Here is a 24,551-nt window from a genome sequence, read left to right on the forward strand (position 1 = left end):
CCATGATTCGAGCATGTGCATTTGCCCATAACTAAATTTGTGAAGGCCAGCTTCACTCTTCAGACATTCATGGTCCAAGTATGGACTGATCGCGGGTATCCTGAGCTAAACTCAACAGCCTCATAAGACCATGGCCTTGTGTTGAGTTTGAATCAGGAGACCTGAGGCCAATCCTAACGTTGCAGTATTGAGATTCGCGACTTTGGCCAATAAGCCTGGTCTGGTAATACAAGTCCAGATTTAGTTACTTGAATGAGGGAATAGTGCAACACCAGGTACAGCCCATGGACAAGATTGATACTTTTTCTAAAAAAGAAAAGAAAAGTGAACCAGCACCTAAATAAACTAAAGTATTATATTTTGTACGCATAATACACTTATCAACATTGAAATTGCAACACCAAGAGGGAAAAGTCATGGAATTCCAAATGACAGAAACAATAGATGTGTTAATGATATGCAAATGAAAAAGGAAAAAAAAATCCATTTTGGTGTGGCCATTTCTCCAAAGTGTCCCAAGAGCCGTTTTTCAGCACAACAAGGACAGTCTGCATGTTCCTCGTGTTACTGTGAGCAGTTATGTGGCCTAGACATGCTACCATGACCTGCAGAGTGTCCGAACTTGTCTCCATCGGGCACATCTGGAATGTCATTGGTCAGCAGTTTCAAAGGAAGCTGCCAGCAGCAGATCTTGACGATTCCCATTCCCAGTGCATTCAGACAACCATTGATACTATTATTGATAGCAGCCAAGGCTGTATGTATGAGGATTTCTGCAAGTGGCGCTCACTCCATAGTGAAAAAAAAGCGAGAGGTTTTAAACATTTTGCTTCAATTTTCTCATCACTTGCATATCATTACCATGTCTAACGATTCAATAATTTCCTTTTTGGTGTTACAAATTCAATGTAGAGAAATTATTGCAGCAGAACAAGAGAATGTTGAACTTGTAGGAGGCAGTAATTTCTTCCTCTTCTGCCACACACAGTCCATCTTAATCACCAGGATTTCCTATATAAACTAAAGTCAGTGCTATACTGGCACTATCAGGCTGATTCTATACATACCTTTAGTTGCCAGCTAGGATGTAATGTTTTGGAAACACAAGCAAGTAAAGTTCGTAAAATGAGCAGCTTTTTGAGTGGCATCAGCTGCCGATCACCTTATAGCTGGGGTAGGTTTTTGATAGTGGGAGGAGAGACAGGCAGGGGGGGTGGGAATCACCATCTGTTATTTATGCTAATTCTATTATATAAGCATTTTACTACATGGCTAGAAGGACCTTTGCTGATGTCATAGCCATGTGGCCACAAGGGGCGGACCATCAGCCAACATAGTTGATACCAGGAAGCAACATTTTTCTGTTGGATGAAGCCCCACCCCTTTTTATCATATGGGTATAACATCAAAGGTCCTTCTAGCCACTTAGTAAAATGCTTCTATAATAGAATTAGTATAAATAACAGGGGGAGGATGGACAGGCAGGTATGACGCCCTGGCCTAGCCAGTTAGTCACAGACACAACATCATACACCCCTTTCCCTGGACAGGTCACATCAGTCACACATTAAACCCTTGTTGCCACCCTCCAGGGTTAATGTTCACACCAGGTAGGGCGGAGCCAGGTGGTTGACCCCGCCTACCGAGGAGTTCACAAACCTGGAGGCGGGAAAACACAGTAGTCAGTCCTGTTGTGGGCAGTAGAGTGAGAGGAGTGAAACTGTCGGTGTCTGGGTCGGAGCCCAGGCACTTCCAGCAAGGTAGGCAGACGGTGGTGGCCGTCTGCAGGAGTTTGTGAAGGTCAGCGGAACCGTAGGACTGGGGTCGGGCGGTGGCCCGCCGGTACCAAACCGGGGAGCAGATTGGAGCCAAGCACCAGGCAGGGTACTCAGACCCCGACTAGGCTCGAAGCCAACCTTTAGTCAAATTTACTGATTGCGGTCTGGACCTCAGGGGTTCATTCCCACCCAAGTCCCGATTCAAGGCAAAAGCCCAACCGTCCCGGATAAGCGCCACCGCCAAGGGCCAGAGATCCACAGGGCCAGCGTCTGCGGGCAAAAGGGCTCCTCCGGCACGTATACGTCGGGGAGCGGACTACCGGTGCCCAGGCATTGGAGTCAAGATACGAAACACAGGTGCAGGGAAACGACAGCCACCATCAACCCATCCAGGGAGAACACCGCAGCTGGCTGCGGGCCCAGTCTATCCAGCAGTTTGGTTTACCAGAGACTCTGTCCATCTGTGTCTGAGTGAGTCCACCTGTGCCATCCGGCACCGCGCTGCACCGCAACCCTGCACCCTGCCAAAACCCATCCTGCGGAACCCTCCCTCCTACCGGGCCCAACAGCCCCTACCCACGGAGGGGTCAACACCTAGGTGCTCCCCGCCATTGCTCCCGGGAACCCCGTCACCAGCAGCGGTGGTGCCCACCATCACCACAACCCGTGGGTGGCATCACGAACTCTATATATCTTAAATTCCTCCCCTTTTCACTCGTGAGCGAGGACTGCTGCTCGAGCCCTGGGTCCGGCCCGCTCGAGCCACCGAGGAGAAGGCACCGGATCCGAGCGCGACCTCCCCAAGCAGCCCCCGCCACGGGGAAGCTGGCCCCCACCCCCCGACACAGGCGGGGCAGGAACTACTATCAAAATCCACCCCAGCTATTAGCTGATTGGCAGCTTCGGCCAATCAAAAACCTGCTCATTTTACAAACTTTACTTGCTTGTGTTTCTAAAACATTACATCTGATCTCACAACTAAAGGTATGTATAGAATCAGTATGATAGCACCAGTATAGCACTGGCTTTAGGTTATAAGGGAAAATCCTGGTGATTGGTGCTCTTTAAGTAAATACACATTTTAGATTTTGAATACATATTATACCAAATATTCGTCACCCAGCCCTATGGATACTATACAATGCTCCTAGGCGTGAAATATTTACAGAGACCTTGCCATGATGTCTACCAGCCATTATATAAATATTAACGTTTGTAAGCAGATCAAATAATAATAAAAAAATGCACAATTAAAAAATCTACCATTAGAGGAGACGTTCCCGTAATAACCAGAGAACAACAGGTTCCCTTCTCTTCCCATCGCCAAGATGATATTGAAATGAACATGCAGGGATAACGCAACAGCTGAATAAATGATAAGCCTCAGATGGAGCTCAGAGAGAAGGTCTAATTTTGGAAGTTACAAGGAATTCAATCAGCCTCCCATTATCTGCTTCTCTCTCTGAATGTGCATTAAAAAGTCATAAAACACACAGGCACGGTACAGCGTCTGCTCTGATCATTTCCGAGCCGACTGGTATTTTGGAAAGAGTGAGCTCATGGATCCTTTTGCCACATAAATCCCATCTCTCCAAAACTTAAAATATGCATCAGATCCAGCTCGGCTCAGAAACAGGCCGTCTGCATCAAGTGAATTATTATATGAAGAGCTGGAAGCCGGACGCACGTAACCGAGCGCAGGGCCGGCGTCAGCACGCGGCATACCTGGGCAAATGCCGGGGCCCTGGAGAGCCGGGGGGGCCCACTCGGCCTCGTCAGTTCTGGTGCCCCTTGGCCGGGGCCCCCTCGCCTTAGTTCTGCTGCCCCCGGGCCGAGTTCCGCAGTCCTCGGCAGGAATCTGCAGCGCCGTCCCTTTAAGGCGCGCAGACTTCCTGGTTTGAACTTCCATCTGTGGGCGGAGCTACCGACCGGCCTGCTCAGTCCCACAGATGAAGGAGTTGCAGTGCCAGCCAGCGACCCCCAGCACAGCTCTTCTCTCCGGCGCTGTGTGGGCCCCTTCTCCGGCGCTGTGTGGGCCCCCTCTCCGGCGCTGTGTGGGCCCCCTCTCCGGCGCTGTGTGGGCCCCCTCTCCGGCGCTGTGTGGGCCCCCTCTCCGGCGCTGTGTGGGCCCCCTCTCCGGCGCTGTGTGGGCCCCCTCTCCGGCGCTGTGTGGGCCCCCTCTCCGGCGCTGTGTGGGCCCCCTCTCCGGCGCTGTGTGGGCCCCCTCTCCACCGTGACCTGAGAGGTATGTGCCCTCCCCGCCCCCGATTTATGGGCCCTGGGGAGCTGTATGGGATTCTCCCCCCTTAGGTGTATGCCCTGCCCCCCGGTGCTGTATGTGCTGGCCCCTGGAGCTGTGTGTGTGGGCCCCACAGAGCTACGTGTGTGTCTGTATGTATGTAGCAGAGCTATGTGTGTATGTATGTAGCAGAGCTATGTATGTATGTAGCAGAGCTATATGTGTATGTATGTAGCAGATTCATGTATGTATGTAGCAGAGCTATGTGTGTATGTATGTAGCAGATTCATGTATGTATGTAGCAGAGCTATGTATGTAGCAGAGCTATGTGTGTATGTGTGTATGTATGTAGCAGAGCTATGTGTGTATGTATGTAGCAGAGCTATGTGTGTATGTATGTAGCAGAGCTATGTATGTATGTAGCAGAGCTATATGTGTATGTATGTAGCAGATTCATGTATGTATGTAGCAGAGCTATGTGTGTATGTATGTAGCAGATTCATGTATGTATGTAGCAGAGCTATGTATGTAGCAGAGCTATGTGTGTATGTGTGTATGTATGTAGCAGAGCTATGTGTGTATGTATGCAGCAGAGCTATGTGTGTATGTATGTAGCAGAGCTATGTGTGTATGTATGCAGCAGAGCTATGTCTATGTATGTAGCAGAGCTATGTGTGTATGTATGTAGCAGATTCATGTATGTATGTAGCAGAGCTATGTATGTAGCAGAGCTATGTATGTAGCAGAGCTATGTATGTATGTAGCAGAGCTATGTGTGTATGTATGTAGCAGAGCTATGTGTGTATGTATGTAGCAGATTCATGTATGTATGTAGCAGAGCTATGTGTATGTATGTATGTAGCAGAGCTATGTATGTAGCAGAGCTATGTGTGTATGTATGCAGCAGAGCTATGTGTGTATGTATGTAGCAGAGCTATGTGTGTATGTATGTAGCAGAGCTATGTGTGTATGTATGTAGCAGATTCATGTATGTATGTAGCAGAGCTATGTATGTAGCAGAGCTATGTGTGTATGTATCCAGCAGAGCTGTGTGTGTATGTAGCAGAGCTATGAGTGTATGTAGCAGAGCTATGTGTGTATGTATCCAGCAGAGCTGTGTATGTATGTAGCAGAGCTATGTGTGTATGTATGTAGCAGAGCTATGTGTGTATGTATGTAGCAGAGCTATGTGTGTATGTAGCAGAGCTATGTGTGTATGTATGTAGCAGAGCTATGTGTGTATGTATGTAGCAGAGCTATGTGTGTATGTATGTAGCAGATTCATGTATGTATGTAGCAGAGCTATGTGTATGTATGTATGTAGCAGAGCTATGTATGTAGCAGAGCTATGTGTGTATGTATGCAGCAGAGCTATGTGTGTATGTATGTAGCAGAGCTATGTGTGTATGTATGTAGCAGAGCTATGTGTGTATGTATGTAGCAGATTCATGTATGTATTTAGCAGAGCTATGTATGTAGCAGAGCTATGTGTGTATGTATCCAGCAGAGCTGTGTGTGTATGTAGCAGAGCTATGAGTGTATGTAGCAGAGCTATGTGTGTATGTATGTAGCAGAGCTATGTGTGTATGTATGTAGCAGAGCTATGTGTGTATGTATGTAGCAGAGCTATGTGTGTATGTATGTAGCAGAGCTATGTGTGTATGTATGTAGCAGAGCTATGTGTGTATGTATGTAGCAGAGCTATGTGTGTATGTATCCAGCAGAGCTGTGTATGTATGTAGCAGAGCTATGTGTGTATGTATGTAGCAGAGCTATGTGTGTATGTATGTATGTAGCAGAGCTATGTGTGTATGTATCCAGCAGAGCTGTGTATGTATGTAGCAGAGCTATGTGTGTATGTAGCAGAGCTATGTGTGTATGTATCCAGCAGAGCTGTGTGTGTCTGTATGTATGTATCTAGCAGAGTTGTGTTGTGTGTGTCTGTATGCATGTATGATGTGTATCTATGTATGTCAGTGTATATGACTGTATAGATATGTCAGTTCTATACGTATTTTTGTGAGTTTGTCTTTAAATATGTATATGTATGTGTACGCATGTGTGTGTCTGCGTGTGGATGGGGCCCACCGGGACTCTTCCGCCCAGGGCCCACAAAAACCTGGAGCCGGCCCTGACCGAGCGGATTATCTACAGACGGGGCGCGTGGGTATAAATGCAAAATGTAAACCCTTTTTGGTGCATACATATTAAGACAAAACACTTACGGTTCCACTGCTGCTTAAAGACAGGTGACTCATCTGCTGGGTCAGAGGACTGATCATGGATGCCGGCTGTAGTGACATGGTATGGTCCATGGATGGAGTTAACACGGCCCCCTTAAGAAAAGGAATAAAGGTGTGACAAGGTATTACATTCAAAATCCGTATCCAATTCCACATAGTGATGATATAAATAGGATCGGTCACTACTTCCGACATCAAAATGTTACCAAATACCAGTGTTCATGAAACAAACTATGGGGCACCTTTTCTTAAATTTGTGGGTTGTACGGTTCCTCTGTTGTTCCTCCTCGACCTTGCTAGGTCTTACTGGTTGTGGGCGTGTCCCGACCTACCCACAATATCCAATCAGTGACAACTATGTAAGGACACGCCTCTTAAAAAATTAGAGGTAACACCTAGTTGTCAATTTATTCACAAATTTCTAGGAAGAACAACAGAAGAGCATTAGGAGAACATCTGCTATAGACTTGTTATTTCATATGGAATACGAGCATTTCCTACAACAGAAAGTCAGGAGAGGAATCCGGTAAAACGTCGCCCATCCGAGCATCTAACTGCTCATTACAAGTACTGAGCACCCGAGCATGGTAGTGCCCGGTCATCACTAGTCATGAGTACCGAGCACCTGAGCATGGTAGTGCTCGCTGATCACTAGTTACAAGTACTGAGTACCCGAGCATGGTAGTGCTCATTCATCACTAGTTACAAGGACCAAGCACCCGAGCATGGTAGTGCCCGCTAATCACTAGTTACGAGTACAGAGCACCCGAGCATGGTAGTGCTCACTCACCACTAGTTACCAGTACTGAGCACCCGATCATGGTAGTGCCTGATCATCACTAGACACTAGTACCAAGCACCCGAGCATGGTAGTGCCCGCTCATCACTAGACACGAGTACAGAGCACGGTAGTGCTTGCACATCACGAGATACGAATACCGGCACCCGAGCATGGTAGTGCTTGCTCATCACTAGTATACCATAATTACCTCCTGGGCGTATACAACAACTCTGTTCCCCACTGGTGGGTGACAGTGTCAAGTAACCTCTGCACCAATGAGCAGCCACTGATCAGCTGCAGCCTTCACAATTCCATCCAGTTGTTGTATACATCTGTATGTAGAGAGCTCCCTCTGGTGACGGTTACGGGTAACTACCATGAAGAGTTCTCCGACCTTCCGAAATGGCTTTGGCTACATAGTAAAAAAAAGGGCGAATCCTGAGCACATTTACAAGAATGGAGTCATATAGCCGTCCTAGGGAATCCTGAGCCAAGAGGGGTGCGCTGACCACCATAATTGAAACAGCATATAAAAGTATTTACGAGTCGTTCTTCTGGGAACGGTTAATTTTGCTGGCCAGTAACTAAATACTCTGCCCCTACCCTCTCCCCGAGCACATCGCTAGCCCCCTCAGATACGCCCCTGGCTTACTTGGCGTAAAACATCTCACAGATCTCATCATTTAGAGGGATATAAAGATTCTCTTAAAGAGTCTTTGTTTTTCTAGAAGGGATTTTGCCCAGAGACCTGTCTGACCCTTCTTAAGACTCAATCTGTTTAATCAATCTCTTCATTGTAGGCGAGTGACTATCGAGTGTTTGCTTTTCATTAGGAGAGCAGAGTCAGCCGATATATTTAGGAATACCTTTCACATGACATCACTGTGCGCACTTGTAGCAGCCTGCATTAAAGTGTCTAGAAACAGATATTACCGCTTTGATCATTAAAGGTCACTTCTCAGAATTGCCGTAATGTACGCTTCCTCAATGCTTCACAAGAAATTCTTTCATCACCCATCATAAAGTCATATGAACTGGCCGTAGGGAGGCAAAAAAAATATCATGCAAATTTGTAACACCAGCAAGGGAAACAAAAAAATGAATAAAAATACATATGTATAACATATTTTGTGTCAGTTGTGGTGGGGGTGGGGGGGAGGGGGAAAATAAAATACCTGGAAAAGTGTTCAAGACATGTTCCTAAAGACTTTTCTACTAAAAGGAAATTGTTGATAACATGGTTTGTGGTCAGTGATGTAAGGGGAAGACTGGAAGTTACTGTCATTTCAAACAGCATTTTATTTGGAGGGGGGAAGAGGGGGTGATGGGAGGGGGTGAAGAGGGGGTGATGGGAGGGGGTGAAGGGAGGGGGTGATGGGAGGAGGTGAAGGGAGGGGGTGATGGGAGGGGGTGAAGGGAGGGGGTGAAGGGAGGGGGTGAAGGGAGGGGGTGAAGGGAGGGGGTGAAGGGAGGGGGTGAAGGGAGGGGGTGATGGGAGGGGGTGAAGAGGGGGTGATGGGAGGGGTGAAGAGGGGGTGATGGGAAGGGGTGAAGAGGGGGTGATGGGAGGGGGTGAAGGGAGGGGGTGAAGGGAAGGGAAGGTAATTTTTTTTATTTTTAAATAAAAAAAAAAAATGAATAGCAAACTCAAAATTGCAAAAAATTGCAGTTTCATAGTTGAACAAGAGTAAAAGGGGGATTTTATTGGGGAAGCTATTGAGATATGAGAAGGCAACAATAACTTCTCATCTTTTTATGCCCTATGTAAATTCCTGATGGACGCAGGTCCCTCTAGATATTCGTCAGATGTCCATTTTATCTTCTCGCATGTCAGAGACGAATAATGGAGAATTCTTGTTTAAAGCAGAAGAGCTAAAACTAGTTAAAGGCTCTAAATTTGAGGGGTGCATCTTAAAATCCGAATGTAGCTTACCGGGGGTGGTGGAGAGGGGTCACAGGAGGCAAGGAACTGCTGTGCGCGGGCATTGCTCTGTGCGGCGGGCAGCGAGGCACAGGCCATTCTGAAGATGCCGGCAGTGCGGTCTTTCAAATAATGGCGTCCAGAGTCTATGCGTGTGCAGATGGAGCTCTCGGCTCAAGACTCCAGCCACCATTTCCTTGAAGCCCGCACCGCCGACATCTTCAGAATGGCCAGTGCCTCACTGACCGCATCAAGCACTAGCATATAGCAACGCCCGCTGCTCCAGCACAGCACCGCAGCCCGTAGTGAGCATGTGGGCCCCCCTCTGCACTGCCCGCATCATCGCCGTACTCCAGTACCACCCCTGCCTCCTGTGACCCCTGATCCACCACCGCTGCCGCCCCCCTCCGGTAACAAACCACCGGATTATAAAACTGACTCCAATTTTTTTTTTTTTACCTTTTCTTTTATCTCTAACTTTAGGGTGCATCTTATAATCTGGAGCATCCTATATAACGAAAAATACGGTAATGTGTTTGACGGGGTTGGTTGGTCGAATGTTCCAAGAGAGCTGTACCTTTTATTTTTGGCAGTCCCTTAGACAATGAATGGAGCAGAGGTCCGCTTCATGCAGAGCACGGTTCTCAGGATAACGGGGACCCCCAGCAATTCTTGCCCATCTCTACAAAAGGGGGGATAACTTCCAATCTTTGAAAAACCCTTTTATTCTCCCACGGCGAAAGTTAGCAGCCATCGGAGAATTGCATCACATGAAATGGACGGTTACACATCGGCAGAAAGAGGGGCAACACCGCATTCTCCCTCTATAGCGTCTATGCACCCCAATACAGCATATGGACTGGGCTCCGTTAAAAGACACATTTAATGTTGCTAAAGAACGAGGTGCTATGTGCCTGTGGTCTCTCTGTTTTTTGTTTCTTCACTAACGGACCTATAGGTGAGGCCAGGTCTGTAAAATATCTGCCCCCATTGTTGGAGCTAAAGACGTGCGCTTTAATACTGTGCCAGTTTAGGAAGAAACGTAGATCGTTTAGCTCTGGTGAGCGAGCAGAACAGATGTGAAAAATGAATGGTCCTCGGGCTAAATGAATAAATACGGGGGATGGTGTTTACTCAGAGGGGTGTGTGGACTGCGCCGTACAAAAGAGCGCCGGAATAAATTACAGGTTCTGGAAATCTTAAACAATCGCCTAATTTACGGTACGCTCCATGGCCAGTGTTTGTCACATGCAAAACTTATGTACAGAGTCAACTCCATTGTTTCCCTTCTTAGGAATTCTAACGTATGATGCATGCCGGGAGTTATACGCCATCTGCGTCTGCCGAACGTGCTCGTAAGGAGACCCTGTCACAGGGGATCCCTCCGCGAGTTTAACACATTATATACTCCAAGTGTGTCCCAAGCTACATGTATGATTTTAGACATCTCAATCTCACTATTAAAGGGAATCGGTCAACAGGTTTTTGCTACCTCATCTCAGAGCAGCATGATGTAGGCAAAGAGGCCCTGAGTTCAATTATATATCACTTAGATTAGTGGCTGCAGCAGTTCTGAGAGTGAAAGATTTTAGAATTTGTATGTAGCAGTGCTGGGAGAGCTGCCCTTGCCCACACCAGGCTTTGTGTACACTTCCATAGACAGAAGCTGCTAATCACTGAAGAAGGCGGAGTCAGACTAAAGCTGGGTTCACACACAACGACGTCGCTGTTACGTCACCATTTCCTGTGACGTAACAGCGACCTTAGATGATCGCTAGTAAGCTGTCAAACATGTAATTTTAAGCAGCGACAGAGCAGCGATCATAGCGACCTCGACGGTCGTTGTGCGGTGTCACACGCGTTGTTATGCGACAACTCAGACCTTGATAGAGGCGTGGTGTTTACCCCTAGACATGTTTTGCGTTGCCTATTTTCACGCCCCTTTGTTCCGATTGGTGATCGCTACAGTGCCTTTGTGTTGCCTTTTTTCACGCCCCTCTGTTCCGATTGGTGATCATTACAGCGGCGCCAGATTGGGTGACCGTGCCAAACAAAGGAAGATGCAGTAGTGCTTTCATTCTATTTAATTTCATTCAGATCCACAAAGAACGATACACTAGCGACACCAGACAGAGACTCTACTACGTGGAACAAAGAATGGAACTTAAAGAATGAAATCACTGTAACGCCTTCGGCAAGTTACCCAATCGAAACGCTGTTGTAACCACCAGTCGGAGTCGTAGGGGCATTGGAAAATACGCCACAAAAACACGCCCTTGTCCTGCCTTCAGTCATACGTCACTGCTTTCAGCGTCGTCGCGACCATCGCTGCTGCGGTGTCAAACACAAGGATGCAGAGCTTATCATGGCGCAGCGGGATAGCAGCGATCAAAAAAATGACCTGGAACATTCAAGGAGTGAGCAGCGATTTCGCAGCAGGGGTCTGATCGTTATGTGTCACACACAGCGACGTCGCTGTTGAGGTCGTTGCTACGTCACAGAAAATGGCGAGTTAGCAGCGATGTCGTTGTCGCTGTGTGTGACACCACCTTAAAGGCCCAGTCACACACAACGACTTACCAGTGATCCCGAAAACGATGCGACCTGATAGGGATCGCTGGTAAGTCGCTGGTTGGTCGCTGGTGAGATGTCACACAGTCAGATCTTACCAGCGATGCAGGAACGATACAGGTCGCAGTAGCGACCTGTATAACGATCTCCGCTGTCATTGGGACCCTGTCACACAGTGTCAAACACAGCGATGTGTCCTGCCCTTTCTTTGAAGAAAATGGCCTGGACCATTGCGCAACGACTAGCGATCTCACAGCAGGGGCCTGATCGCTGGTAGATGTCACATATAACGAGATCGCTACTGCATTACGGAAACCGTGACTCAGAAGCGATCTCGTTATGTGTGAAGGTACCTTAACTCACATACTGCAGAGACCCACTAATGATAAAGATATGAGGCTTAAGCTAACACTACAGGTAAACAAAAAAAAAGACCGAGATAACAGACACAGGGATGAAGTTTTAACACTTGCAGCATGCTGTCTTCAGGTTACATTACAGAAATCTGCTGACAGAGTCCCTTTAACATTTCAAGCTTTACATAAGTAATGCATGTTTCCGAACTGTCTAAGTGACTGGCTGCATTACTACCGGATAGCAACAGTATTGCAAAAAAAAAGTGGCTTATTATAGGTCACCTACGTCTGATCACTGCAGGTCTGCCTGATATCATGCCAGCCAAGAGTAAGGAATAAAAAGGAGCTGGAAATGCACAGCTACATGCACTTTGTAGTGGTCATTTTCAAGCACTGCAGTTCAGCCTACAGAGCTGTGCTGTTCTGGCTCCGTACACTGCCTACTTCTATAGGACGTGGCACCAGGTATCAGCTGATCAGTGAGGATCTAGAAAGTCTGAATAATTAAGTCATGGGAAACTCAAATACCATGTTAAAAGGGGTTGCGTAAATTTTAAAATGTTCTTCCCACAAACCCACACCCCTACCCTTCAGAACCGGATGATAAATGCCATACAACTCCAGGCACATTTAAGTGAGGTGAGAGGCCCCCCAAGTGTCACGTCAGACCATTCAAAACCATTTACATCAGTGTGGTTTATGAGCTAGACGACCTGCAAGGTACCTGACCACACCACCAGGCAAAGGCATCACCTACGCTGGACGAGGAACCAGTGAGCCTCAGTGTTGTTCACCGATGACTGTAGATTCACACTGAGCAGAAATGATGGCGGCCAACAATGGTGGAGATGTCATGGAGAGCGCTATTGATCAGCCTCTGTTGTCACCAGACGAGCCTTTGGTGGTGGTGATGTTACACTGTGGGTATGGTATGTCTGGTCAATACAGAACTGCCCTACATTGAGTAAATACTACAGGGACAGCCCCTACTACTGGAATAACCTCTTTGATTCAGTCATTGTGCCTCTGCATAAACACCGGCCTAATTTCATCTTCATGGAGGACAATGCTCCAGCTCATCGAGGTCACATCATTAGGGAATGGCTGCTGGAGACTGGGAAACTTCAAATGGAGTGGCTGCACTTTCACCAGACCTGAATCCCATAGGAAACCTATGAGATCAGCTGAGTCGCCGTGTAGAGACTTATCTTTGTACCCTAAAACCTCAATGACCTGAGGGCCACCCTTCAAGAAGAGTGGGGGCCAGCCCCAAAGACAATAATTCCACTTGTGACCAGCAGGAGGCACTGTTGTCAGCTGTAGTAGATCCTCAAAGCCACATGACAAGTTATTGAGACATTGACATTTTGGGGGGTATACCCACCACTGGTGTTGGCCTCTGTTTCAACAAATTGTATGAGATGAGCAAATCACCATTACATACTTCTACTAAAATACCCTAGTTTCATGATAAAACATCCCTGTAGCGTGAACTTTTCACTTTTACATGAATTTCACCCAAAAGTCAAATATACACAAGAGAGTGAATGCAAGGTTTCAGACCCACTGGCTCCTGGATCACAATATTATATAAGAAATAAAGGCTGCACTCCACCTGCTACAGCTTGACAATAGGGTGAGCAGATTTATTCCACAGCTAAAGTATATTTTGGGCATTGAATAAACAATTTCATATAAATTCGGGTGCATTTTGACACCACTAGGGGGAGCTCCATGAAGACATATACTGTTAAAAAGCTATGAATTGTTGTTTTGTTTTTGTTTTGTTTTTTTTAGCTCCCCCTGGTAGCAGCCGAATGCAGCTCAAATTTCCCATTGTGGTGTAAACAAAAACACGGAGCACAGTGAAAAAGATCGATCCCTATTAAGATTATGTTATCTAAATGGGTTTGAGCTTCTGCTTTTTTAATTAAATAAGTATATATTAATGCAGTTATTTTCTGTAAAACTATAAATCAGTCTTTATGGTTTTAAGCGTCGATAAACATTTTAAGAGATTAAAACTTACAGCATGCTGCATGATATATGGCTGTGGCTGCATCCAGGAGGGACTTGGCACCTAGAAAAAAAACACAGCAATAAGAGGAGGATTGTTGTAATCAGTTTGTCAGTAACAATTAGGATAGTGGATCTGTTCTCACCCCTGCCCCACCAAAAATTTCTTTTTCAGATTCACAGTATTATCAGAAAAATTCTGCATTGGAAACTCAAATTTTTATAATCTTGCTACTTTAAATTTTTTTTCCATCTCTTTACACTTCCCGTGGCTCCTTTTTTCACAGATGAGCACATATGGGTTCCCCGTGGTCTGAAAGATTGTAAACTTTGCAATTCTGAATTTGCCTTTTGTTAATAAATTTCCAGCACAATGGTAGAATTATTCACTGAGGACCGCTTCTGGAAAATCATGACTAATATGTAAAATAAAAAATTAATTCTTCGCTGCAGACATTTCTATTTCTAAGGTTCTCAATGCCTTTCAATTACTATGGTGCTTCTGTGGTCAGGCAATAGTCTTACCATTAGTTTTCACAAAAAAAAATAAAAAAAAATGTATAATATATACACATATACATACACATATATATCACATATATATATATTATACATGCACATACACATCACATATATGGTGTGTAATAGTGTAATATATAGATAATTATTATCTAATACAGTGTGAGTGTAAGATAGAGAGAGATATATATATATTATATATATATATATATATATATATAATATATATATATATAATATATATAATATATAATATATATATAATATATAATATATATATATATATATATAATATATAATATATATATATATATATATATATATAATATATAATATATATATATATATATAGATAATATATAATATATATATATATATATAGATAATATATAATATATATATATATATATAGATAATATATAATATATATATATATATATAGATAATATATAATATAGATAGATAGATAGATAGATAGATAGATAGATTATATATATATATATATATATATATATATATATACATATATATACATATACATATACATATATACACACTGTGTTCTAAAAAGCAACATGTCACTTATTCCGTGCGCTTTGGATGCAGGTCCCGCTCGGTCTATGGTGGGGGCTGCATCCAGAGTGCATTAAATCGGCTTTTCACTGCATTCATTACGCAGAGTTTCTGCAGCGATTTGAAGCGCACATGTGCTGTAAAATCGCTGCAGAAATTTCTGCAGGGACACAACGCAACATGGGCACATAGCCTTAGGCAAGAAAAGAGGTGGAAAGTCAGCACAAGGGCCATACAAGACAGTGGAAAAGACAGAATAAGGATCTGTACACACATTGCTTTTTTCATGCTTTTTTTTCTTTGCAGATTTTAATTAATACTGCAAAGAAAATCGCAACCCAGCAAAGTCTATGAGAATCCTGAAGTGCTGTGTGTATATTGCTTCTTTTTTCTGTGCAGATTTTGTGGCAGAAAAAGAAGCAACATGTCAATTGGGGTGGCACGGTGGCTCAGTGGTTAGCACTGCAGTTCAAATCCCACCAAGGACAACATCTGCAAGGAGTTTGTATGTTCTCCCCGTGTTTGCGTGGGTTTCCTCCGGGTTCTTCGGTTTCTTCCCACTCTATAGACATGCTGATAGGGAATTTAGATTGTGAGCACCAATGGGGACAGAGTTGCTGATGTGTGTAAAGCACTGTGGAATTAATAGTGCTATATAAATGAACAAATATTATTCTTTCTGCTTTTATCATGTGTTTTAACTATCTGATTAGATTAAAAAAAAAAATGAAAAAAAAAGCATAAACATGTAAAAAAATCAACTTTTCAACAGCTTTTTTTCCTGCCAAGAGATGCAATCTTATGTGCAGGCAAAAAAAAAAAATCTGCTGCATGCGCACACAGCCTAAATCTGGGTTCTCCCATTTCGGGTGGCAAAGCCAACGCCATAACGGGAGGATGATGCTGATTTTTGCTCATTTATGTATTATGTATACTACTGGTAATAAAATTAAAAAAAAAAAAAAAAAAAGAAAATATAATAAAATACACATACACACACAAAAAAAAAAAACAACAACTTTGCATCAAGTGTGCAGCATGTGAAGTGCTAGCCTAAATATTACTTTATCACATTCCAGTAAAAATATAAAAGGATTATCCAGTTGTACAATATTCCCACCATTTGTTTAAATTGTGTCAATATGCAGAATTCTATAAACAAACAAAAACAAGGCACAGGACACTGGTGGGCACTTTCCAGGGAGCGCACACACTATCCCCCACACTCACTGGTAAAATGGACAGTGTCATACACAGTAAGGGATACCCTCAATTCGACAGTGCTGAACGGTGTATTTATTTTTGAATTTTTAGCTTTTTTTAGTTTATGACTTTGTTTTTATTTCTTTGTTACATATTGACTAACGGAAAAGTGAAAAATCCGGCCAACACTACCGGTAGCAGCAAATATTTAATGTTCAAATCCTGGTGTCCCGGTGTTAATGTATGAAGCAATATAGGTTACTTCTGCTCTGCCATCTGTTTTGGAGATCATATAGAGCAGGAGGAATCCAGTGCGCTCTGTCTAGACACGGCAAACAGAACATTTTGTAATTCTGTAGCAAAGATGGTAAAAACATAACAGAAAAAATGGACATAAAATAAAGCATTTATAACATCTGTATCTATGCTGTAATAACAGTCACATGAAAAGTGATGCTAAAAAGGAAGAACAGGTTCTGTATGTCACGTACTTTAGGGGGTTTTCAAAAAAATAATAGGGGTCCAGTTATTAACTATATGTCACTACTTATCAGTAAAGCATGTCCGCCATTTATTTTCATCAGTGCGTTCTGCTTCCTCCAGGCCAATTAATCCTAAAGAACCCATCATCACCTCTCCTGACATATCAGTTTTAATAAATAATTTACTTTTATGAGAAATGCAAGTATTCTGTTGTGTGGCTCCTCTAGATTTACTATTATACCATCCAGTCTCGTCAAAGGCTCATGTCCATATATTCTGAAACTAGAAAAATGGACAGCATGCCAGGGGGTATTTTCCATGAGCCTTATTCCATCAAAAACGTATGCAACGTTTCACCCTACCAATGGGCTTTTTCAAGCATGTATTCCGAGTCTATCAGCACTGATTGGACAGTAACAGGTGACATAGGTGGAGAACGGGGGGTGGGGACAACAACTGGTAACCCCTACATGACAATCCTGCTCAAAAATCTCTAAGAATAGTAGAACTAAAAAGAGATATATTATATATACATCTACAAATAATATAACAAAAAAAAAATTTATATTATATATATATATATATATATATATATATATTTATATTATAAATATATATACATATATTTATTACACGTACACACAGTCATGGCCAAAAGTTTTGAGAATGCTACAAATATTAATTTTTACAAAGTCTACTGCTTAAGTTTTTCTAATGGCAATTTGCATATACTCCAGAATGTCATAAAGAGTGATCAGCTTAACAGCAATTACTTGCAAAGTCAATATTGGCTAAGAAAATTAACTTTAACCCCCAAAACACATTTCAACATCATTGCATTCCTGCCTTAAAAGGAGCAGCTAACATTGTGTTAGTGATTGTTCCATTAACACAGGTGTGGGTGTTGATGAGGACAGGGCTGGCGATCAGTCATGATTAAGTAAGAATGACACCACTGGACACTTTAAAGGAGGCTGGTGCTTGGTATCATTGTTTCTCTTCAGTTAAGCATGGTTATCTCTAAAGAAACACGTGCAGCCACCATTGCTCTGCACAAAAATGGCCTAACAGGGAAGAGTATCGCAGCTACAAAGATTGCACCTCAGTCAACAATCTATCGCATCATCAAGAACTTCAAGGACAGAGCTTCCATTGTTGCCAAAAAGGCTCCAAGGCGCCCAAGAAGGACCAGCAAACGCCAGGACCGTATCTTAAAACTGTTTCAGCTGTGGGATTGGACTACCAGCAGTGCCGAGCTAGCGCAGCAATGGCAGCAGGCTGGTGTGAGTGCTTCTGCACGCACTGTGAGGCGGAGACTGCTTGAGCAAGGCCTGGTTTCAAGGAGGGCAGCAAAGAAGCCACTTCTCTCCAGAAAAAACATCAGGGACCGACTGATATTCTGCAAAAGGTACAGGGAGTGGACTGCTGAGGACTGGGGTAAAGTCATTTTCTCAGATGAATCCCCTTTTTGATTGTTTGGGACATCTGGAAAACAGCTTAGGAGAAGAAGAGGTGAGCGTTACCACCAGTCTTGTCTCATGCCAACTGTTAAGCATCCTGAAACCATTCATGTGTGGGGTTGCTTCTCAGCCAAGGGAATCGGCTCACTCACAGTCTTGCCTAAAAACACAGCCATGAATAAAGAATGGTACCAGAAATGTCCTCCAAGAGCAACTTCTCCCAACTGTCCAAGAGCAGTTTGGTGCCCAACAATGCCTTTTCCAGCATGATGGAGCAGCTTGCCATAAAGCAAAGGTGATCACTAAATGGCTCATGGAACAAAACAGAGATTTTGGGTCCATGGCCTGGAAACTCCCCAGATCTTAATCCCATTGAGAACTTGTGGGCAATCATCAAGAGACGGGTGGACAAACAAAAACCAACAAATTCTGGCAAAATGCAAGCATTGCTTATGCAAGAATGGACAGCTATCAGTCAGGATTTGCTCCAGAAGTTGATTGGATTGAGAGCATGCCAGGGAGAATTGCAGAGGTCCTGAAGAAGAAGGGTCAACACTGCAAATATTGACTTGCTGCATTAACTTATTCTAACTGTCAATATAACCTTTTGGTCTCATAATATGATTGCAATTATATTTCTGTATGTGATGTAAACATCAGACAAACAATTAAAAAACAGAGGGCAACAGATCATGTGAAAATATCATGTTGGTATCATTCTCAAAACTTTTGGCCATGACTGTATATGTTTGTTTTTTTGCTATTTCATGGGTATCAGAATAAATAAAATATTTATATATTTATATATATATATATATGGAGTGCCATCAGTCTTTTTGTCTAGTCTGGGGAAACAACACCCCTGCGATTAGTCAAGGCCCTAATTAGCATAGGAACAGCGCACTTTGTAAATGGGTTTTGTTTTTTTGCACAAAGATTTTAGTGAATAGCGTTATACAGGGCTGTTTAGGGCAAGGAATTTTGGCATACACATGTGAATGCTGCTGGGTTGGAGGGCAGAGTCGCCCTGAGAGGTTCCCTTTAATTGTAGCAAGGGCATAGGAATGATAAACTACAAGAAACGTAACCACCAGCAGGCCCTGTACAGGGGAGACACACTACAACCATTCTTTAGCGCAGGCCACAGGCGAACTCCCAGTTTCGAGAGGAATGAATCTGGCTGACCTCCATCACGGCACCCCTGCCCACATCACAGCTCAAAAATACACATTACTGGTGGTCTGTGGCCAATCCAGGGATCCACAGTTTAATTCGACTTTCATATACCCAAAATACCATGGAAGTTTTTAATTAAAATCAAAAATTGCCATTGTCTATGAGCTGAAACTTAAGTCGGGCTTTGACCACCCCGGTCCACGGCCAAACCATGTGGTTGAAAGCACAACCCAACGCGCTCGTCTCTGCCAAGCAGAGAGAATAATGAGATCCACTTTACGAGCTGCCGTGGTATGGAAGCCCAGAATTTTCTCTGAAGCATTATTATAGAGTTTTTTTTCCCTTTCTATATTTCACAGTTTTATTTGCACGGTATTTCAAGATTTTGTTTATAAAAAAAAAAAAAAACCAAAAAAGTTAAAATTGCAATAACTGGCAGGACGAAGAGTCTTTAAACTAGATACAACAGTTTCTGGTTTGGCTTGGGAAGGAATTTTTGGGACCTCGCCTGGCTTTTATACGGTTACTAGTTTTTGGACTAATTTGACGGGGTTGCATGACTATATTTTTCCAGTTCAGCAAATTACATCTATTGTGTGCGGAGGCTTCTTGTACTGTAAATAAAATGCTATTTTTTGGGGAAGGAGACCTGCACGACATAACTTAATAAAGTGTTTTCATGGCGGCCTGAGCACTCACGCCGCTATATAAAATACACTGGCGGATTGGCAGCACAAAGTAATAAAATATAACTGGATTATCTTTAATCCCTTAAAGGGGTATTCCAGGAGTACACATGGATATCCTATACTTTGGATTGGTCATCATTGTGTGCTGGGTCAGACCATGTTTGTCTGATGCTGTGCCTGAGTGTTTAAGACTGGTGCAGAAGAGCGTATAACTCAGGCCTAGGCTATCCAATTTTTGATCGGACAGCACACTGACCCATGTTATTCATTATGGTGTTCAGATGAATGATTTTTTAGAGAGAAAAAAAAATTGCAGCAATTTACGGACTAGAATAGTTTATGTAAATGGTGGCTGCTTCTGCAATCGTCCGATATTTGGAAGAACACTCGGAGCTGATCGTGTGTGCGATTTGCGGAGTTGACTGGCGCAACTTTTCATATGTGGTGATGAGCAAATTGCTCTGTAAGCATAAAGAGCATTTTGATGCCCAGGAGCGTGGTATTCGTCTACAGAGTATAAGGCTATGTGCCCACGGGACATCGTACCCACGGATTTTTTTGCAGGTTTCACGCAGTTGCTCCCCCATTGCTACGAGATTCGAGCAATTTTGTTGCGGTAAACCTGCAGGACAAGTGCGGAAATACCTGTGGACGTCCCGGCCTCTATCTCCATAGTGGTAAGGCGGGACATCCGCATATATTTCCGCATGAGTAATTTGACATGCAGTTACGTGCGGCTGTGGGGAATCCGCAGCCGCACATACCGCAGCACTGATACAGCACTCTCAAAATCTCATAGGATAACATGGGGAGTGTCTGTACTTGCGTAAACCTGCAGATTTATCTGGAAAATACAGATAAATCCACGGGTTTTCCGCAGCAAAATCCATGGGTACGTTGTCCCGTGGGCACATAGCCTAATGGAAGTCAATGGGGAACTCAAGCACTTTTACGGGAAAATCTTCCGGAAAAATGTTGAGTTCCCCATTGACTTCCATTATACTCTGTAAACGAGTACCAAGCATCCGAGTATCAAAATACTCTTTATGCTTACCGAGCTGTTTACTCATCACTATTCATATGCTTATAGGCAGCCAGCCTCCATCTGATGATCCTTAGATGTCCTCCACCATCACACATTGAAGCTAGAGTTGAGCGAGTTCCTAACTATTTGTACTCGCTATACACATAACGGGTACGGTCTAATAGTCGCGTATTCATTCCCAATAGCGTGTGCAATGCAATTCAATGGGGAATACTCGGAATGTAATGAGTAACCCGAATGTTGTACAATTCGTGTGAGTAGTGAACAGTGCGGAATTCCGGTTACTCATTACATTGCGAGTATTCACCATTGACTTGCATTGCACACGCTATTCGGAATGAAGCCGCGAGTAATAGACAGTACTCGTTATGTGTACAGAGAGTACAAATAGTTAGGTACTCGCTCAACTTTAACTGAAGCCTTTCTTAAAAGAGAAGTTATCAGAAATTAAGGCTCCAAACACACCAACCATCTGACATTCAGAATCTTAACAGGCCGACAATCATATCCATCATTATTCTGATGAAATAAGCATAAGATAAGACGTAATTTTAAAAAACCGCACACAATATATTCTAATGTCTTGTAAGGAGTCAGAGGGGTGGAGCCACTCCTTTGAAGAGTCCATCTGACCAGTCATCCTTTTGGATTGATTGGCATTTCAGAATCTTTGTATGTCATTGTGCACATGTGCAGTAAAGGTGAAACTTTTCTAAAACCAAACTAATCAGCTTTTCTTCATTCCACTTAACTCCCCTACCCGATCTATCCATTACATTATAATTTCCCCTGTACTGGGGAGCCCTCAGTCTCACCGTAAGCCTTGACTCTGCTTTATCCGTCAAACCACACAACCAAAGTTTTTCACCTCTTGCCGCCTATAACTCAAAAATATTTCCAAGGTCTGTCCTTTCTTAAACCTTGGAATCTACTAAAATGCTAGTGCTGCCCTCATCATCTCCCATCTGGACTACTGCAATATCCTTCTCTGAGGCCTTTCTTCCAACAGTCTCATACATCTGCAATTCATCCTCAACTCGGTTGGCCGATTAATCCACCTCTCCCCTGACTATACTTCTGCTTGTCTCATCAGCAAATCCCTTTGTTGGCTCCCAATTCCTTAACGTATCTAGTTCAAATTACAAACTCTGACCTACAAAGCCGTCCATAATTGGTCTCCTCCAAACATCGTCGAATTAATCTCCTGATATCTTCCCACATGCAATCTCAGCTTCTCCAAAAGACCTTCTTCTCCTCTCCACACATGTACATTCCTTGCTCAATCGCCTCTAAAACGTCTCCTGGGTATCCTCCATCCTCTAGAATTTTGCGCCCCAACACGTCCGGTTATCCACCACATTCGGAACGTACTTGAAAAGATGGGTTTTGAGATTCCACATGGAAGTTACAGCTGGCAATGACCCTGCTGCCACCTCACCACCGCCGGAGCAGCCGCAACCCCCCCAACCTATTGTCTCCATCCTGCTGCAGAACCCTCCTTCTGTTCTAGTCTGTCAATGTTAATTTGTACATTGTAATTTGTACGCAAAACCCTTTTTTTACACGTGCAGAATTAAAGAGTCAATGGTGTGCTAAAATAATAATATTCATGATTAGAACCACCAGATATCTTCGGAAGAGACTTGTGATGACTTAGCCTGTAGGCTAAAGCGGTTCAGTGTAAGAATTGGCTCAACCCTTATGTGACATTGCAGGTCATTACAATATAGACGCTCCACCTTAAAAAGGACTCCAGTGACTCTTTACAGATCATAAAAGTGTAGTGCACACAGTCCAAAGTACATTTTCTATTTATACTTGAATAATGGTGGTGGCAATTTCTAAGCCTAAATCCGAAAGACATGCTTCCTCTGGGACGGGGCAAAAAGTAGGCGGTGAAAGAAGCTCCGACATCACGATTTGTAACTGGTGGATCCTGTATAACCCCAGCTGTGTATAGAGGTGATATCAGTCACTGTCATCCTGCTTGTAATGATAATGAGACTACTGAAAAGTCTTCTGTAACAATAGGGAGGTATAATTCTAATACAGAAAACTAAAGCTGGTGTCACACACAGCGACAACGACAACGACGTCGCTGCTACGTCACCATTTTCTGCTGTGAGGTCGCCGGTCGTTGCTGAATGTCCAGCTTCATTTTTTGGTCGTCACTCTCCCGCTGTGACACACACAAAGCTGTGTGTGACAGCGAGAGAGCGACGAAATGAAGCGAGCAGGCAGCAGGAGCCGGCGTCTGGCAGCTGCGGTAAGCTGTAACCAGCGTAAACATCGGGTAACCAAGGGAAGACCTTTCCCTGGTTACCCGATATTTACCTTCGTTACCAGCCTCCGCTCTTGCTGCCAGTGCCGGCTCCTGCACTGTGACATGTGGCTGCAGTACAAATCGGGTAATTAACCCGATGTGTACTGTAGCAAGGAGAGCAAGGAGCCAGCGCTAAGCAGTGCGCGCGGCTCCCTGCTCTCTGCACTGTGACATGTAGCTGCAGCACACATCGGGTTAATTAACCCGATGTGTACTGTACCTAGGAGAGCAAGGAGCCAGCGCTAAGCGCGGCTCCCTGCTCTCTGCACATGTAGCACAGCGACGTTATGATCGCTGCTTCTGCTGTGTTTGACAGCTAAGCAGCGATCATAACAGCGACTTACAAGGTCGCTGTTACGTCACCGAAAATGGTAACGTAACAGCGACGTCGCTGTCGCTTAGTGTGAACCCAGCTTAAGGTTTAAAAAAAAAATAAAAACGTAAAATAGATGTAAATAAATATAAATCTAAATAAAATAAAAATGTAAAATAAATGTAAATAAAAAATAAAAAAAATGTAAAATGTAAATAAAAATCTAAATGTAAATTAAAAAAAAAGTAAAATTTAAAAAAAATAAAATAAGTAAATAAAATGAAAAAAAATGTAATGTAATACATACTATAACATCTGCAAATATTTGTATAAAAAAAACAAAAAAACCCACACATTTATCATAAAAAGCTAATGTAAACAAAGCTCATTTTCTGATTACACTGTAAGAATCTGACTTTTTTGGGATGTTCGTAAGGGCACAGTCAGATGACCATATAACATGGATGATCTGATTGCAATGCTTGGACTGGCCGGCAGGCTCTCCTGACCCGAGCATGTGTACTTCTATGTAGCGGTCAGAGCACTGCGATGATATCGTTGTCCCTGTTATATGGTCATCTGACTGCGCCCTAAGTGTTATTTTTATTTTTGGTACAATACAGATTGACCGTACACTTTTGTACTACTTGTAGACCATTAAGCATGAACAGATTTCCATGTAGGACAATAATAATTACATTAATCATGACATGATGTCCCCATGCAGGAAAAGGCTGTCAGCCAGTGAACTGCGGGTCCAAAAAAGCAGAAAAAAAAAAAAGCTCTGGAAAGCAGAAACTGGGTCATGTAATACATCAAAGACGCTCTACAATGCACAAGACACGGATCTTTAATTATACCA

At 43.6% G+C, this 24,551-nt stretch overlaps 1 protein-coding gene across 1 annotated transcript in view; it reads right to left on the reverse strand.

Annotated features, from left to right (window-relative positions):
- The window catches only part of RBMS1 (RNA binding motif single stranded interacting protein 1), a 230,367-nt gene that overhangs the window by 12,614 nt on the left and 193,202 nt on the right, over positions 1-24,551 (reverse strand). The window contains exons 13-14 of the mRNA XM_075317260.1: positions 13,919-13,969; positions 6,243-6,353 (exon numbers count right to left, since the gene is read on the reverse strand). Of these exons, the coding sequence (XP_075173375.1) occupies positions 6,243-6,353; positions 13,919-13,969 (162 nt within the window). The remainder of the gene's footprint in view (positions 1-6,242; positions 6,354-13,918; positions 13,970-24,551) is intronic.

Source organism: Anomaloglossus baeobatrachus, chromosome 7, assembly GCF_048569485.1.
Source record: "Anomaloglossus baeobatrachus isolate aAnoBae1 chromosome 7, aAnoBae1.hap1, whole genome shotgun sequence".
Lineage (NCBI taxonomy): Eukaryota > Metazoa > Chordata > Amphibia > Anura > Aromobatidae > Anomaloglossus > Anomaloglossus baeobatrachus.